General features: G+C 41.1%; 1 protein-coding gene across 1 annotated transcript in view; it reads right to left on the reverse strand.

Moving 5' to 3' along the window:
• Nucleotides 1-19,255, reverse strand: part of DCDC1 (doublecortin domain containing 1) — a 336,080-nt gene that overhangs the window by 192,504 nt on the left and 124,321 nt on the right. Inside the window, exons 8-9 of the mRNA XM_056851932.1 lie at nt 11,121-11,213; nt 663-833 (exon numbers count right to left, since the gene is read on the reverse strand). Of these exons, the coding sequence (XP_056707910.1) occupies nt 663-833; nt 11,121-11,213 (264 nt within the window). The remainder of the gene's footprint in view (nt 1-662; nt 834-11,120; nt 11,214-19,255) is intronic.

The following is a 19,255-nucleotide window of genomic DNA, read 5'->3' on the forward strand; positions in this document are numbered from 1 at the left end:
GCATTATGTTTACTTAGTAGATGCTTCATTGCATGAGTATGCTTGGGAGGCAGCCTCAAATTGACAACAAACAAGAAATTTATACAATCATAATTAACATAGGTATCACTGTTAAGCATTTTATGGGGACACTATAGCATTAAAAGTTGCCTATAAGAAAAAAAAATGTTGAATGTATAATCTTAGTAATTTAAGTAAATTCAGTAATTTTTATGTCATTGTTTTGGCCTGAATTTATTATTGTAAAATTAACAACCCCCTGCCACCTCCTCCTGGCCTCCACTACTTGCCTGATGTTTCTTGATGTTGCCAGAGCTCCAATTCTGAGTGTATGTACCTGATACGGGGGTCTTGGGACAGAATAGGGTTTCTGTTGGTGTACTGCCCACCCCAATGCCCAATAGCCTTCCTGCCTGAGTTGTCAGACGCAATCTTGGACTTGTCACTGAGGTTCCCGAGGTTCGTTGTCCTGTTAAGTAGCCTTAATTCTACACTTGTCAAACAACTGCATGTGTTTCTAATTTGGACTACTACCAACTATTTGGAAAACTGTAAAATACCAACTCTCAGAAAAATCGAAATTAAAATTCAGAACTGAATGTAGATATATGATATATTACTAGCAACATCATTTAAAAGTACTGATGGGGTACTATGCCTACCTTTAGCTGCAGACCTTGTGAAAGAACTGTGTTTGCAGGAAATTCTTTAATGTGTTTGTAGACATAAGAAGTACATTGCTCCTGTTCAGCCTGTAACTGAGGGGCAAGTATAGAGAGGTGACCTCTGTAGCTCTTGATGGCTGTCTGCAATTCATCAATCAACATGTTCACCTGAAGGGTTAAATTATGAGAGCTGTTAGCAAGAGGCAATTGTTGATGTCACACCTATTAGAATTTTCATTACTAACCTGAGGGAAGAAATGACATTTCAGTACAAAATCTGACAGAAGATATAGAATATCTGTGTCTCCCTATCTAGCCATCTATCTATTGTCGACAGAAAACTACAGAGAAATATAACACACCAAAGTAGCAGGCAAAAGTAACTAAATCTATGCTGCTTTACTTCTTTCTAGTTAAAGATGTTATGATACTTTAATACTGAATATAATTCTCTTCCGTTAATTAAAACTGGCTCTTTGATTGCTCAGATGAGTGTTGGGGCTATTCAAAGATTTTATTGGTCCAAGGGGGGCCGAAATGTGACAGCAGCTATCAAATTATTTATTATTAAATCCCTGGCCCAGTTTTGTATTTCTGCCAATAAGATTATGCTGGAAATAACTCAGTCAAAAATTTTAAGAAATATATTCCAAGTACCTCCAGGTGCCTCAAATGCTGCTATTCGACTGGAGGCCGGTATGGTCACAGTGGAGGCTACACTATGGATCGCTGCCTTTCTTTATTGGCTAAAGATGGTCCTTTTCACCAAGGGTCTTGCCCATCTCATACTATTGGATTCCTTTGTTTCTCCATGGTGGAGAATGGAGGAAAAACTGAAATATTATGGTCTATCACAACAATTTCTCCTGACTAGGGACTATGCTCAGGCAAAGGCTATGGTTAAATGGAGGATTATGGATATTGAAAGGCAGCATGGCTTGAGTAGAGTTAAGAGCTTCTTTATGATCCAGGCATGTAAAATAAGGTAGCTTTGATGCCTTGAGAATTCAGATAACCCTGATTATAGAAGGGTTTTCACCTTGTTAAGGTATGCCCTCAGTGATTCTTGAGGATAGATATAGACGCTTACCATCTAAAGAATGTGTATGCTTGTGTGGAGATGGGAATATCGAGACCCTAGAGCATGTCTTATTTGATTGTAAGATTTATAGTCATATTAGGGAAACTCTGATTACCCCCATAATTTTCCACCATCCTGGAAAAAATAGACAGATGCTTCTCTCAGTTATGCTAGTAGATAAGAATCAAGAGATCACTTTCAAAGTCACCAAATTTGGATTGATAGCCTATAAGACTAGGGAAACTTGGGTTAGCCTTATATAGGCTTTTTAGCTATAATTTTTATAAAGATCACGTATAATTCGGTGAATCTATAATTTTAAAATGTTTAACCTGAGTTATTTGATATACTGGAAGTTATTAATTTGAATTATATTGATTCTATTTTTATTGGTCTTGGACTGTATTAAATGCATTCATTTATTTAAAACTAATAGTTAATTTCTTAAACACTTCAAGTCTCTAAGGAATTCCTTAGTGCACTCATTAGCAGTGTCATGCCATGGATAAATGCGAAGTTCACAACTAAAAAGCTTGGATTCTAAAAGGAGGTGACAGGCAACAAAATCATTACAGGAGTCACGCAAAAAGGAAAAAACTTCCTGAACATTTGAAAATGTTCCATCAACAAACTAAGGAATATATTTAATTTAATATACAGAAGTCCAAATATCAGAACCAGGACTGCAAAGTCATATGTGTAACGAATGAGGGGGAGGGAGCACAGACCACAAGTGAGGCATTCCTATCCATCTGTTTTTCAGCCCTCATTGGTCTACTTCAATTTCCTCATACACTGATATATATACACACACATATATAACAAAATTCATATCCCAGCTTTCTTCCCTCATAAGGGCCACCAAGGCAGCTAACAAATTAATAAAATCACATCGTAAAAGCCACTAAAACCAACAAAAACACATTAGAACAATTAAAAGCAGAGCTAAAATACACACACAGAAACATAAAAACAACAATGATAACATTGGGCAGGAAGGAGGGATCACTGAGTAAATGCCAAAAAAACAAAAACAAAAAGTCTTTGCCTGTTGGTGGGAGATGGCAACAGAAGGGGGCAGGTGAGCCTCCTTGGGGAGAGAACTCCAGAGCTTTGGTGCCAGAACTGGAAGGCCCTCTTCTAGGTTACCATCCATCTAATCTCAGATGGCGGGGGAATCCAAAGCAGGGCCTCCAAAGATGACTGCAGTGGTCAGGTAGGTTCATGAGGGAGTCCTCCAGGTATATGGATCCAAAACCATGTAGGGCTTTAAAGGTCAACATCTTCAACCGTGCTTAGAAACAGATTGAGAGCCAGCATAGATAGACCAAGACTGAAGTGATATGGTCCTTATGATCCACTCCAGTCAACAACTTGGCTACAGCATTCTGCATCAATTGAAGTTTCAGGACATTATTCAAGGGCAGCCCCACCTATAGTACATTGCAGTACATCTAAGGTAGATGTAACCATGGCATGCATCGCACAGTAGCCAGATCCTTTCTGCCCAGGAAAGACTACAGCTGGGTAACCAGTCAAAGCTGGTTAAAGGCATTCCTGACCACAGCTGCCACCTGCTTAACCAGCAGTAGGCTTGGTTCAAAGAGTACCCTCAGACTACAGACCTGTTCTTCAAGAGGAGTGCAACTCCACCCAGAATGGGAGAGACCTTAATTCCTGGAACAGACATCCTGCTCAACAGTAACATCTTTCTTTTGCTTGTCCTTGGGGTAAGCAGTGGGGGAAAGAAAGGGCCCCAGCAGTGAATAATGCTGAGGAAGGGAAGTTACCAAAGCAAGGTAGAGCAGGAAAACATTGTATCCAGTGTTACAACACAATCAAGTCAAAGAAGTATGCAGAGTCCTAAAGCTAGGGAGACAGTCTCCAGGTCATGCCTGGATGGAGTGGCATTATGACCAGATTCAGAGAGAGGGAGAGGGAGGGAGGGAGGGAGGGAGGGAGAGAGAGAGAGAGAGAGAGAGAGAGAATCCAAAACCACATAAAAGACCACAATTTAAAACCTCAGAGCTGCCAATAAATAAAAATTAATTTAGTCAATTACAGTCCTAAATATAAATGTCTTCTACTGCCTCCTGAAGATTGAAAATAAGGTGACCTGATGCAACTCTTAGGGGAGGTTGTTCCATAATTGTGGGGCTGCCACCAAAAAGACCCAAGTGTCCACCAGATAAGCTTCTTTGATTGTGGGAAGAGCACAGGAAGGCCTCTCCCTGGGATCTTAATTCACAGGCAGAAATGTATGGGAGAAAACAGGTCCTTATGTGGAAAAGGTAAACAGTTATCAGGAAGGGTCATCAGTTTTGTCATGAAAGGCTGTATCTTTCCAGATAGGGTTGCCAGGTCCCTCTTCTCCTGTGGCGGGAGGCCGGTGTCCGAAACTAAGAGGTATAAGGCCCCTCGCGAGGTGGAACTTCCTGTTCTAAACTAGAAGTGACGCACGTGGTATGCACATGGGCATGCACGTTTGCCCGCCGACCCTCAGGTGGTTGGCGGGCAGAGAGGTAAATTGCCGGGGGGTTGCCCACCACCAGCGGACACCTGGCAACCCTATTTCCAGAGCACCTTAAGGCAATATAGTTTTCCAGTTCCAGTGCAAAAAGAACACCTGTATGCAGATGAGCATTTAGGTGTAACTTGGTTAACTTTTGGCATATCTTCACAACAGCTGTTAAATAATAAACTACAGATAGAGTAGCAGCCTTATTTTTACCAGACAGCAGATAAATTAAACAATCGTCGTGAGAACAGGAAAGTGTGAAATCAATGGAGTGATAAAAGACTATGTTAAAGAAATATATCAATCACAACTGAATAAAAAATGAGTAAGTGTTTCTGTCTTTGCCTTGGCAGTATAGCCAGGAACAGTGGATACAGCATTAACGACTATATTTATATCCTGCCTTTGCCTCTTGGGCTCAGCTTTGTAGGGTTGCCAACTCTTGCTTGGGAAGTTCTAGGAGATTTGGGGGTGGTGCCAATTTTGGGGAGGGGAGCTCCATTGTGTAGGGTTAACCCTCCGATGCTGCCGTTTCCCTCAGGGAACTCACTGCCATCTGGAGATCAGTTGTAATTCCAGGAGTACTCCAAGTCTCACCTTGAGGTTGGCAATTCTAGACTCAAGGTAGCTTACCTTTTATTCTGTTAAAACCATAACAAATCAAATAAAAACCTCTCTCAAAAACACACCACAATTGTGAGTGCCAGGTGGGGTTGCCAGGTCCCTCTTCGCCACTGGCAGGAGATTTTTGGGGCGGAGCCTGAAGAGGATGGGGTTTGGGGAGGGGAGGGACTTCAATGCCATAGAGTTCAATTGCCAAAGAGGCTATTTTTCTCCTGGTGATCTGATCTCTATAGGCTGGAGATCAGTTGAATTAGCAGGAAATTTCCTGCTACTACCTGGCAGTTGGCAACCCTAGTGCCAGGTAAAATCCATAAAGCTCCATGGGTAGAGGGGCCTGGATCACCTGTAGATTCAGCTTTCAAATGTATTTGAATAAAGGAATACTGCAGCAAAAAGTGCAGAGATGATAGATGTTAAAAGGTAAAGGTCCCCTGTGCAAGCAACGGGTCATTCCTGACCCATGGGGTGACGTCACATCCCGACGTTTACTAGGCAGACTTGGTGTACGGGGTGGTTTGCCAGCGCCTACCCCAATAATCTTCCCTTTACCCCCAGCAAGCTGGGTACTCATTTTACCAACCTCGGTAAATGATAGATGTTACCTCTGTCAATAATAATGCATGAAAAGAACATGTGAGCTAGGGACTCAGAAAAAAACTGTGTATTGCAAAGCTTTTAATACAATGAAAATGTAATGTAATGTAATGTAATTTGGAAGAACATTGTTACATTACCCATTTTACACTGGCCTGACATTAAAAGAGTCCTCATTAATACAAACCTATAAAATGTGCCTCTAATAAAAAGAAATATGGAGGGCATAATTTCCAGAAGAAACCGTTTGGCCTGCATGCGCAGAAACCTCTGCATATGTACAAAGTTCTTCCAAGCATACATGGAACAATAGCTATAATAATCCTAAATACAATATTTTACCTCCAGAAATTCTTCATGAGGGCAGAGAAATATTTTTTTTACTTAATAGTATTATAATGAAGTTAGTAAAATTTCCAAATCTTTTCTTCAAAAGAATGAGGTTTGGTTACCCTAGAAATCTACATGGAGATAATACTCCACTTTTGCTTTACAGCAATTTAGTATTATTTCATTTATAGAATATTCTGTCAAGTTCTCAGCATGAGGCTTTGCAAGGAAAAAGCTGGATTTAATAGTTCTTCATTACAATATTTCCTGCAGTATCTTATGATTAGCTCACTATGGCTTGACACTGTGAACTACAGTTTTTCCATAAAAGTAAGAACTTAGTTAACGTTTTCTTTTCAAGCCAGCAATACAATTGCAATGCAATGCAATACAATGACAGCAAAGAAGTAGACATTATCAAATTCTTCTTTGGAGCATTAAAATTTCCTTATTTAATTGCTCAGACAAATTCTTTACCATACTATTAAAAGAAAAGAAAAGATGTATTATTTAGATATCTGGACTGCAGTACAACCACTCTGAGCAATCAAGTCCAACATTACAGTTTATAACTATAGGTAGTACACTGTGATTAAAAAATAGAATTATAAGAAAAATGCAATGAAAAGAACAAAAGGTTTCTACAAACCAGATGGGCAACTCACTCCTGAAGTGGGGGGGGTAAAGCTCCTTATCATCGATTTAGGTGGCACGTATACTGGCACAGGGGGAAACACACCGTCGTCCGGGTGTCACTGGCCCCCACCGCCAGTGCAGTCATGCCAGCAAGGCTTTCCCAGAAGGGAAAAGCTGTGTCAGTGTAGGGTGGGGTGTGTTCCTGGGGCATTCCCAGGGGTGGAGGTGCCTTTATGCCTATTTTATATCCCTTGCCTATGCATTTTCCTGTTAAACATATTTCATTCTTATTTTTACTGTCAGCCTTGTTAGTGGAAGGGTGAGCGAAAGATAGTCTGCATGAGCTCATCAAGGCTGAAAACCTTATCTTGGGGACCAGACTAAAAGGACTCGCCAACAATGCAGCTCGTCTCTCTTAGACCCTCTGCTCTCCCCAGCACACTGGATCATGCGCTGGTAAATCTCTGGCCTGGTTTTCAGAAGCAGTCCTCAAGGTTAACCCTGAAACTGAGACAGGAAACTGAAAAGAAGCTGAAGAACACTGATTGAGGAGTGGTTGGAACTGGAGAGGACAATACCCGGTCAGCATTTTTGCAAAAAGGGCCATCTGGAGGAGAACTGCAGCACATGGCTGGGCCATCTCCTATATCTCAAGGGATAGGCCAAGAAACTGAGTGACCTGTTTAGTTGTATAAAATAACAAGGGGACTAGAGGCTGGGCAGAGATTTCTTATTATCAAGTTTCATCTGAGTTCTCTGTTCCAGAATTTCTCACCATGTATGATTGCTTCTCTTCAGGTTTGGCTAGCCATCCTTGGTATGGATGTCTGTGTGTGTCTGTGAAAGAACACTAGAGTAGAATGGGTTGTGTGAATCTCTAATACAATTTTAGCTTATTTTTGAAGGACATTGCTGGTGGACATTCCCTCCTTTCCTCACATCTTGGGTAAAGATCCTGCTGCCTCTAGCAGGCTGGAGTCAGGCTCTGATCAGCCCTGAGATTTGACTAGTGCTGGTTTGACACAATTTGTGCCTAACAGCTAATCACGGGAAATCACAACACTGTGAATGAAAGTTAAATGATAAATGAAAGTTCCCTCAAATCTTCACTTTTCACAGGACCAGTCTGCTCACTTTAAGGGAAAATGATGTTTTATTCAGAATGTAAACCATGATTCCCCAGGCAAGAGTCATTCAGTGGTTTAGTTAAAACCTTTACTTAACAATAATCTAATAACCTAGATATGATTAGATAAAAAGTAACACATAAAACACTGGCATAAAGACCATTGACATATCAGCATACATAACATTCCTATAAGGTTGTCAGGTTGCTTGGATTGGCTGGCAAATCCCTGTTTTAGGAATTTGAGTGGTAATGCGGCCCATCGCAATGCAGCGCTTCTGGGTGTAAACCGGTAGTGGCTGCGTGAGCACAATCCCTGCCCCAGCTCCACCCCAAAAACGTCCCGCAGGAGGAGAGGGGAGACCCGGCAACCCTACATTCCTATGGTTCCAAAACTGAACAATATGAATTGAAATCTCTAAAACATTTACCCAGCTTTTTGCAGAAAAGATTAAGCACCTTCACTGAAGTCCAAATCTATGAAATTCACATAACACAGGATGTTATCAGTTTATCTAGTGTGCCTATGTGTAAAACATCATGCCTCTACTGAATCTCTTGATTTCTCACCACCCAAAGAATGACTTTCCTCTAGAATTGCCAGCTCCAGGCTGGGAAGCTCCTGGGATCTTTTTTTTTGGGGGGGGGGAAGGTGGAATGGGGAGGAGAGACTTCAGTGGGTTATAATGCTATAGAGTCCACCATCAAAAGCCGCCATTTTCTCCAGTGGAACTGATCTCTGTCATACGGAGATCAATTCTAATCCCAGGAGATCTCCAGAAGTCACCTGGAGGTTGGCAACCCCATTTTCCTCTGAGCATGTGTATCATACATAGAGTTCAACACAAGTAACTATTTGCATTGTTCTTTGTTCCGAGATTTATTTTGGCAGAAGACCATCTGCTAATCCCATTAGCCAAGTAACTGTACTATCTACGTGTACTGGAACAATGAGGGACACCTTGTAATTTTCACAGGAAGCAAAAAGAAAACTCTATGAACCATCAGGCCTACTTATGCTAACTTGATGAAATCACTCTATTAAAAGCATATACGTTGTACATATCATATTTGACATTAAACTAAATGACACTCCCCTCAGGCTCCACCAGGATCCCGTTATCCCACAGAAGGGAAGGCAAACAGAACACGGCTTCACTGAACAGCAGCGGAAACAATCGTTGTGTTCTGCTGCTATCTGCATTTCAATAGTGAAGTTTTATTCTTTCGATGTAAGTTGCACCCTACATTTTTAAAACTGAGAGTGCAGAATATGAATTAAAAAAATACAGGGGGCGGAGTATGTGCTCTTCTTTGTAGTTGCTTCATAATTTTAAAGTCCTTTGTTACCCGTTTGCCTCTGAAGCATACTCAGAAAAAGTGAAGATAGGATGACCCCCCCCCCAGGATCAGTGGGGGAGTTCTGGCCTGAGGTATGTCCAGGTTGAAACAAAACCAACCAATCTTTTTCAGCTGGGATTTTTTTCCTGACTACACCCACTATGCTATTGGATGATCATTCCAAGGTCTAGTGTACAGAGGTTGCCCAGCCCCCTCAGAATCTCTACCAGACCTTCAGGTCAGCGAACCTGTATGTTAACTTTATAGTAGCTTGAACATCAGTTCAGCCTTAAAAAAAAAAAGCCCACACCACCAAGACTAACAAAGGAAGTCTGTGCGAGGAAAATGCTGGTATGGATACAATGCTGTCTAACCAGTTCCCCCTCCCCGTTTTCAAACAATCTTGGAGATGCTGTGGCTTACCTGTCATGATCCCTGTGTTTCATGAACCTAAACCTCTTCCTACCTGCTTCAGATTGTTGTAAGTAGTGGTAACAAGGCAGGAAGTCCTAGAACGTCTAGACAAACTGCAAATTAACAAGTTACAGGGACCAGACGGTATTCACCCTAGAGTTCTTCCAGAACTCAAATGGGAAATTGCTGAACTCCTAACAATGATAAGTAACATGTCCCTTAGATCAGCCTCTGTACCAGAAGACTGGAGAATGGCCAGTGTAACACCCATTTATTAAAAAGGTTCCAGGAGGAATCTGGGAAATTACAGGCTAGTTAGCTTAATATCTGTTCCAGGTAAATTGATGGGAAACATTATTAAAGATACAATTGTCAAGCACATTGAAGGGCAAGCTCTGCTGAGCAAAACCCAACATGGCTTCTGTAAAGGTAGGTCCTGTCTCACTAACATTTTAGGGTTTTCTTAAAGTGTCAAAAGCATGTGAACAGGAATGATTCTAATATGTGCTAGCTTGGATGTATTAGGACACTGGGGCTTATAAGCTTCCAAATATTTAATAATATTCACTAGCCTTATACAGAATACAAGATTTACCTTGGCCAGGCATCATGGGATTTAATAGACAAGAGTGTTTTCCCCACGTTGATTAACTAATAAGTTAAGATTGTCACAACTTAACTTCCACAATGTCACACAATACTTGATGAGTTGATGAATCATAAAAGGCCACTTTTATGAAGCACCACAAACCTTATTTGGTTTGATAGCCCTTAGGCATTCGGGGGAAACACACTCCAGGAGAAGCAGATAGCACAGCTCCCCATAGTGAATCACACTTTTAGTCTAATGATCTGATAAAAGCATCAGTTGGAATACAACAAGGAAACACCATCAGGTCCTAAAGCCACAAGAATGCACAGGGCATGACTCAGGCACATTGTGGACAACATTTCACTGCTAAACGTTTTCATAGTTTCCACCTCTCTGCCCCACCTACTCTTAGAAAATGGATAGAAGATGTTATAGAGAATGGGAAATCTTTGATCACCGCTCATACCTTCATCCAGTCTACTCTTCACCAGTGGCTGAATGGGAATACGGGAGGTACAGACTGATCTTTCATGACTGCAGTGGTGCAAATGAATGCATGAGAAGACCGGATATTTGATATTTTTTTTTATTTTGTAATAGTTCTATGCCACCTTTTCAGAGTCTTGCACAAGGCAGCTTACAATAAAAAAACCCATGGTATGAAAGGCATGCCCTTTTAAAACACAACCATTAGACCTATGCAGCATAACAAAGAAGACCATTTAAAAGCTTATGAGATAAATCCCTAATTAAAAGCCTGTGTAAAAAGATAGGTTTTGGCCTGGTGACTAAAAGAAAGCAAAATAGGTGCCAGGTAAGCCTTAGGAGGAGAGCATTCCAAAGGCAATAGAACTTCACTGAACGTACTGGCATCCTTCACACATAGATGCTGCGCTCATAGAGTGTAACTGAATTGTGCCTCTAAATGCCTCTTCCAAATGCTACAATGGCCAATGCATGATTTCCCCAAACATATAGAAGCTCATCAAGGTCTCCAAGAGCTAAATTTAATGAAAATGTTTTAAATGTGAACAAGTTACTTAATGAGGGGAAAGCCTACAAATTCTAAATCTTACTTGTATTAGTGACCTCAAAAAAAAAAAAAAAAAACACCCTGTATGCAATAAAAAGACATGTTCTGTAACATAAAATCCTATAAACATTATTCATAACTTTCTAAATGACTACCATACACTTACTTTATATTGCTCCATACAGAATTCTTCATTTTTCAGTGACAGAATGCTTTTGAATGTGATTTTCTCTTTCTGGCCATCAACAGCAAAATCCAGCTGAAATGACAAAAGAATTTGTGAAAAGAAACAGTATAGTGTATAACTTACTGTAGTCTAGATCAGATGATATTTTCATCAAAATCTTCCCTTAGCACATGAACACATGAAGCTGCCTTATACTGAATCAAACCCTCGATCCATCAAAGTCAGTATTGTCTACTCAGAGCGGCAGTGGCTCTCCAGGGTCTCAGGCTGAGGTCTTTCACATCACCTACTTGCCTAGTCCCTATTACTGGAGATGCCAGGGATCGAACCTGGGACCTTCTGCATGCCAAGCAGATGCTCTACCACTGAGCCATGGCCCCTCCCTGGCAGTCCGAGGGGAAGTGGATTCCTGCCTTCCTAACCCACCCCAGCCACGAGTGCACCTGTACTGGGCTATTCACAAATAGGTATAATATTTTAATAGTGCATGCAAACATGGAACATAGACCACAACATGGAACAGCAGCCTGAAAAACACAGTCTAGTTTCATTACACATTCTGGAAACTGACACCACAATCTGAATTTATATGCATTATGTTACAGCCAAGCATGGATGCCCTCTGGGACAAATACATTTAGCAAGTGAGATAGAAAGGAATGAGCTCACTATCCTGCCACACATAAGACTTCTGGGGAGAAAAATATGATAGTAAAAAGATTATCACATGTACTTAGGTCCCAGCTATACATGCCAGTCAAGATATGTGATGATGATCCCTCACTGTTTGTGGGAGTGGATTAGTTCAAACGAGTCATAGATGGCACAAATTGAATTGGTACAGCCAAACAGGAGGAGGAGGAGGTTTTGAACTTTGGTATTTTCCCTGCAGGTGGAAATATAACAACACCCATAAGGTACTTTATTTGTGGACCCAGCCTAAACGGGGAGACTGTCAGTCTGGCCTAAACATTAGGACCCCCCCCAAAAAAAACCCCACAAATATAGGTACCATCCCCAATACATATGAACAACACATGAGACATAGCTGGAGTGTAAATGACCACAACTTTATTGATTACAGTGTTAGGGTAGCATAGGGGCGGGATCCAGAGATCAGCTGACCTGCCTCCCAGCTGATGCTACCCCTCGCCCAACCCGCATGCTGGGCGCAGCCTGGGATTGCAGTACGCTGGACCCACTTGGCAGAAGCCTGCTGTGTGGTCCACTGCCACCCCTCAGCCCCCGAGCTGGGCTTTTCCAACTCCAGACTCAATCAAGGAAGCCACAGCCCTCAGTTTGCAAGATATAATGGCTTTAAACAGTAAGATGTTTTGGAGGTCATTCATTCATAGGGTTGCCATAAGTCAGAAGTTACTTGATGGCACTTAACACACACACACACACTTTCTAAGCCGCTTCAGGACAGTTCCTGGACAGGCAGCACTATTTTTTTTTCTAAATAAATAAGAGGATCATACCATTTAATCTAGAGAGCCAGCAGGGTATAGTGGTTAAGGTGTTTGACTAGGATCTGGGAAACCCAGGTTCGAATTCCCACTCTGCCATGGAAGCTCACTGGGTGACCTTGAGCCAGTCACACACTCTCATCCTTGACCCTGGCAAGTATTTGGATGGGAGACTTCCAAGGAATACCAGGGGTGTTAACGCGGAGGCAGGCAATGGCAAACCACCTCTGAACATCTCTTACCTTGAAAACCCTATGGGGTCACCATAAGTCAGTTGTGACTTGATGGCAAAACACACACCATTTAATCTATCTGTGAACACAGACATTAGAAACATAAGTAAAATCCACCTTCTATTGACATTAACAGAAAAACGTGCATTGATTTCTTTAAAAAAAAAACTAGCCTGCATTTCAAATGTACAGTCTTTTTAATTTTCATATATATTTTCAATTAGAGTTAGATACTATCATATATCAACACCTCACCCATACTGACTTTATTTTATGTTCATAATTTTAGGCATGAAACAATGTGGAATGGGAATCTGGCTAATTGAAGCTCAAATCAAGATTATTTATTTCATTTATACCCTACCTTTTTCCACAAAGGAGACCCAAATTAGTTTACTTTGTTTTCCTTCTCTGCTTTTATCTTCACCACAACCCTGTGAGGTAGGTTAGGTTAAGATTGTATGACTGTTCCAAGGTCACCCAATAAGCTTACATGGCGGGGGAGGGGGTATTCAAACCTGGATCTCCCATATCCCAGACCCGTGTTGGCGAACCTATGGCACGCGTGCCAAGTCCGGCACGCCGAGCCCTCTCTGTGGGCACGCACGGGGGTGGCGGGGCTTTGAAGGGAGCACGGAGCCCTTCAAAGCCACCCCCCCTTCCCTGGACTCCCCGCTGCCCCCCCCCTTGCCGAGCTGGGAGGAAACCTCAGTATTCAGGTTAAATTGTCGTGTTGGCACTTTGCGATAAATAAGTGGGTTTTGGGTTGCAGTTTGGGCACTGGGTTTCTAAAAGGTTTGCCATCACTGTCCTAGACTGACAGTCTAACCACTATACCACACTGGCTCTCTACCAGTTCTTTGAGCTACCTTGTGCCTCTAGCATTTCTAGTAAGGAGAACTAGTAATGTATTTGGATTGGAAAGCTCATGTTCAAAATCTCCCATCAGCTGCAACACTTTCTTTGTGACCTCAGGTAAGATCTCTCTGACTAACCTACCTCACAGGTTGCTCTAAAGAGAAAACAAGACTGAAGTTTTACTGTCTTACTTTGAACCATCGTATGAAGATCAAAAGACAAAATGAGAATCATTTTCCTCCCTGAAGATTCATATAACCAACAGCATTATTTGTAACACCATTTGAAAGGTATGAGACGGATGTTGGGAAACAACTGTAAACCATTTATTAATAAACAGAAATAGTCTGGTGGCTTGCTGATGCAGGGGTATATTGTCACTGGTATGGGTAAAGGACTGAAAGTCTCGTGGGAGTCAGAAAAGGAGAGAATATGTTAAACTATGAAGTGATATATCTTTGAAAATATGAAGCAAAAACATGATCTTAACTAAATTTACATGGGATTTTTAAAAATATAGTATAATGTACTCTGTTATCAGTATATATGTGTGGATGTCTGTGTGTGCATACAAATTTAAATAAAAGTTGACTTCAGAGAGTATATTTTCACATTGGGAAATTATTATGCAGTGTTAATAGCATCTCCTTCAGGTATCAAGACACAATGATAATATGCCTCTCTCTTTTTAGGGCACAATTCTCCTGTCACTTATGCCAAGTGCATATCTACTTTTGGCATAATTTAAATAGAAGAGACACATAACCGATCTCTCTTGTTAAGGCTGCGTGAAATGCTGGTGGCACTGTGGTCCCCATGACATGAAAAACAGGGAACACTGCATTAACTGAGGGCAACAGGTAGCTTGTCCTGAACCACAAATATGTTTATTGTATAGAATAAATGTATAGAAATTTGAAAAAAATCTCCTAGCAAGGACCAAGAGAGTTCCTAACTAACCAGTATTAATTTATTAAGGAAAGAGTTTTTAAAAAATGTTTTAACTCAGTTGGGTAACTCTTCTACCAGAAAATTGTTACAGATGTCTCTAGAATGTTGCCTTTTTAAATGCATCTGACAAAAATAGCATGGCTTTATCATTCTTACCAACTATATTATACCAGGACCGTGGAACAGTTCTTAAAAAACAAACTTCCCTAAAGCGTCAGTTTATGAAACTTGCCTTCTATACTGGAAAAAGTATAAACTGCTTAAATCCCACAGAAATCAATGAGATTTAAGCAACATAACCATGTGCAGCATTGCAGCCAAGGTCTTTAAACAATTCTTCTTCTGTAAACTCTTCACCAGACTCATCAGTATTAGCTATGTTGGAATCCCTTTTTTTGGAATTCCTGCTGCTGCCATTATGTAATACACTCCGGCAGAATCAAAAAGAAAGGAAGGCATGGTGCAGGGGGAATTTTTACAATTTAATTTCACTCAGTATTGTACACTTTTCCATAATAGATGGGAACTGGTGACAATACAAGATGAACAGTTTAACTGGAATACATTTTCTTAGTTTTGTGCCAGTATAAATCACTCCAGGTATTATAAAGGAAAACAAACAAGGTCATTAAAGGCAAGTATGATCACTTGAAAAAATCCAAATAATTCTAAAAGATTAAACTGCAGTCTTTTGGAAAACGTAAAGAAGAAATAGGGCCCAGTTCAGACACCTGGAATGGCGTTAAGTGTTGCTAGCCAGCAGCTGGCAACTGATAGGAGTCTCAGGGGAGGGGATATGAGAAAACACCATTTGCCTAACAGCATAATGACACTTCCAGGGAAAACCCAGCATTGACATCATGCCTCTCTAGGAATCACCAGAAACATTATGGTAAAACTGTAGAGTTCATGGCAATTCTTAACAAGGCATGAAATCACTTCTAGGTTTTCACCATAAGTGACATAACACCATCACGCCAATGCCATTTTTTATCTTTATTTTTCTTTTACCAGCCACTGGAGTGGTGACAGGCAACAGATCTTCAACCACCGGGGGTGGAGGTGGGGGGTGGTAACTGGCAACCCTATATGGTGCCAGTAATTATTATTGACTTCTGAAATGTTTGTTAGTTAATAATTCAGTGTTTATGTAAGTTAAGTGTACATTGGTTATACTCTTAAAGTAGGAGTCTTAAAGGTAAGTAAGGAAGAAGAGAGGTGGGGCCTGGCAAGGTACGTGCTGATTGGTTGTGGAGAGAGAACAAATGATAGAATCATAGAGTTGGAAGGGACCTCCAGTGTCATCTAATCCAACCCCCTGTACAATGCAGGAAATTCACAACTACCTCCCCACATCCCCAGTGACCCCTGCTCCATACCCAAAAGATGGCAAAAAAAAAAAAAAAAAACCCTCCAGGATCTGTGGCAAAACTGGCCTGGAGGAAAATTGCTTCCTGACCCCAAAGTGGCGATTGGCGTTTCCCTGGGCATGTAAGAAAGAGCTACGAGACCCAAGCACTGATGCAAACCTTCCTGCCCTCCCTCTCACGATCTGCCTAAGTTCCCAGAATCAGCATTGCTGCCAGATGGCCATCTAGCCTCTGCTTATAAAGCTCCAAAGAAGGAGAGCCCACCACCTCCCAAGGAAGCCTGTGCCAAAGAGGAACTGCTCGGTCTGAAAGTTCTTCCCAATATTTAGTGAAAAACTCTTTTAATTTAATTTCAACCCGTTGGTTCTGGTCCAACAGAAAACAACTCCACACCATCCTCTATATGACAGACCTTCAAGACAAACCACCCGGTCCAGATGGTTTGACAGCATTGTATTACAAATGCCTGGAAGACAAACTAATATTACACTTGCAGAAAGTCATGATTGAAACAAGTAAAGAGAAATCTTTACCTCCATCATGGCAAGAAGCTCACATAACTTTGACACATAAAGAAGGCAATGGCCCAATGCTACCACAGTCCTACAGACCCATCTCGTTGCTGAATGTATTAACCTTTTGCTTCAATAATGCCGGAGAGATTAAGGAAATGTATAACAAAAATAATTCAAAATATTATCAAAGGCTTTCATGGTCAGAGTTCATTGGTTCTTGTAGGTTATCCGGGCTGTGTGACCGTGGTCTTGGTATTTTCTTTCCTGACGTTTCGCCTGCCACAGCTGCTGGCAAAACGTCAGGAAAGAAAATACCAAGACCACGGTCACACAGCCCGGATAACCTACAAGAACCAAAAATAATTCACATTGACCAGACTGGATTTATCCCAAAAAGATATATGAAAGACAATGTGCGCTTTGTGATAAGTGTTATAGAATTCGTCCCAAAAAAGGGGTGAGCCAAGTTGATATTTTTGGATGCTGAAAAATGGCCTGTGTAAATCCTAGCATTGTAGAATAAAGTATATCCTTAATTCATAAAAAGCCTGAAGGTTAGAAAGCAATGACACCCATGCAATAAAAAGCTCCAACAATCTGAAGCTGTGTATGCATGTTTACTCAAGAGCATGTTCCACTTGACAGAGCCAGTGTGGTGTAGTGGTTAAGAGTGGCGGACTCTAATCTGCAGAACCTGGTTCGATTCCCCACTCTTCTACATGAAGCCTGCTGGGTGACCTTGGACCAATCACAGTTCTTTCAGAATTCTCTGAGCCCATGCAGAGGCAGGCAATGGCAACCCACCTCTGAATGTCTCTTGCCTTGAAAACCCTATGGGGTTGCCATAAGTCAGCTGTGACTTGATGATACACACACACATACATGTTCCACTTATTTAAAAGGGAATTACTCCCTGGTAAATGTGCATACTTCTATGCAATACAGAGCTCCTACAATGCAAAGCTATGGATGCATGCTTACTCAAGAGCATGTGTCACTTATTTTAATTGGAGTTACTCCCAGATAAATGTGCATAAATACTTTTAATTGGAAGAAATACTGCAGTAAGAAATGTATAAACAGTGGGAGCAAGAGATTCAGCCATTCCTTACTGCTGATTTAGTTCTTAATATAGGAACCAGCCATTTAAATGTGACTGTACCCTTCAAAATTCACGAGACCACATAAACATTTGCTTCTAAATAAAATATTAAGTATGCATTGACTTCAAGTAGCACCTTGGCACAATGGAGCAATACAAATGTAAAAAATTCAAACATACATTTTCCATCATATAAAGAATTCCCAGATTTAAATTTCACCTACTGAAATCAATAAGATTTAAAAGCACTGCTCTTGGAATTGGCTGCCCTGACCATGCCAATTAATTTGTAATATTCATACTTATAATTAAACACCATACAACTCTTGTATAACATCAGTCACTCCAATGTATGCTTTACCCACAGATCGATACACTTCAGCTTAAATACTGTGGTAATCAGCCTCCATATGTATTGACAAGATTCCCCAGAGGTCTGTTGCTAAACAAAGAAGTGGGACAAATTACTTATTTATATATACAAAATATGGTGATAAAGGCCAGCTGCAGGTATTTTTGGAAAGCGTATTTTAATAAGACCCTATTCAGCTCGGAAACAAATGGAGTAAAAGCAGTTGGAACTACCATGTTTCCTGCAAAAGCTTTCTCTCTTTCTAACAACAAAATCAATCATTTGTCCAGACTGTGGGGAGTCAAAGTTAGTTACTGAAAAGAGATCCATAAATAAAACAAGTCAATAACTCATTGTGTGTTATTGTTGGGCTGGAGAAGTCGGCTTTCAAAAAGCAGGCACTGCTTCTTTCCCAATGAATGTCACTGCATTCAGAGACTGGGTTTTTTGTCTCTAGCATTTCCTTACTGCCACTTTCTTACATATGGGAAAACAGAAGTGGCTCTTCACTGCCCCTAGAAAACCATGCCATTAACTAGGGCACGTTTCTACGTTGTGGTTATTTTGAAAGATACCATTTTGTGAACTCATGTGTCAATTAGCTTAAGAAATGTTTATTGCATGAAGTCATGTTAAATGTTTGCTCAAACCATCTTATGTTAGAAGTTGAAACATTTCTGTATCAAAAATTAAAGGCCTTGATTTGAAAATATTAAAACTGTCAATAGTATTTCCAGAGGATTAACCGTGTTAGTCTGTTGTGGCAAAACAAAATAGAAGTCCAGCAGCACCTTAAAGACTAATAGCATTTATTCCACCGTGAGCTCTGATAAGTCACAGCTCACTTCCTCAGAGGCCCAAAAAAAAAGAAAAGAAAAAGAATAAGCAACAGTGTGCAATGGTGGTTTCCGCACAGGAACAGGCTTGTGTGGTATCCTTGTTGCTGGTGAAGTTGTTAATACAACACAGGGCAACAGGGCTTCCACATGGCAGTTTTCCCTGCCCAGTCTCCCAGCAGCAGCCAACCCCCTCCTCTGGCCCACTGCGGCTTTTAAAAAAAAATGGTCAATTTCATATTGTTCTACTAGCATAGCGTTATAACGCTAACAGGGCATTCCTGAGCGGAATGACTGCACAAGTCATAGGAGGCAGCACAGCTGCGCTGCCTCCAAAGGACGTTCCCACCACCACCACCACTGGGGCTGAAACCTCCTTGCGGCAGGAAAAATCCATGCAACTCCATGCAAAAGGGGCATTCCCGGTC

The sequence above is a fragment of the Euleptes europaea genome, chromosome 6, assembly GCF_029931775.1.
Source record: "Euleptes europaea isolate rEulEur1 chromosome 6, rEulEur1.hap1, whole genome shotgun sequence".
NCBI classification, from domain to species: domain Eukaryota; kingdom Metazoa; phylum Chordata; class Lepidosauria; order Squamata; family Sphaerodactylidae; genus Euleptes; species Euleptes europaea.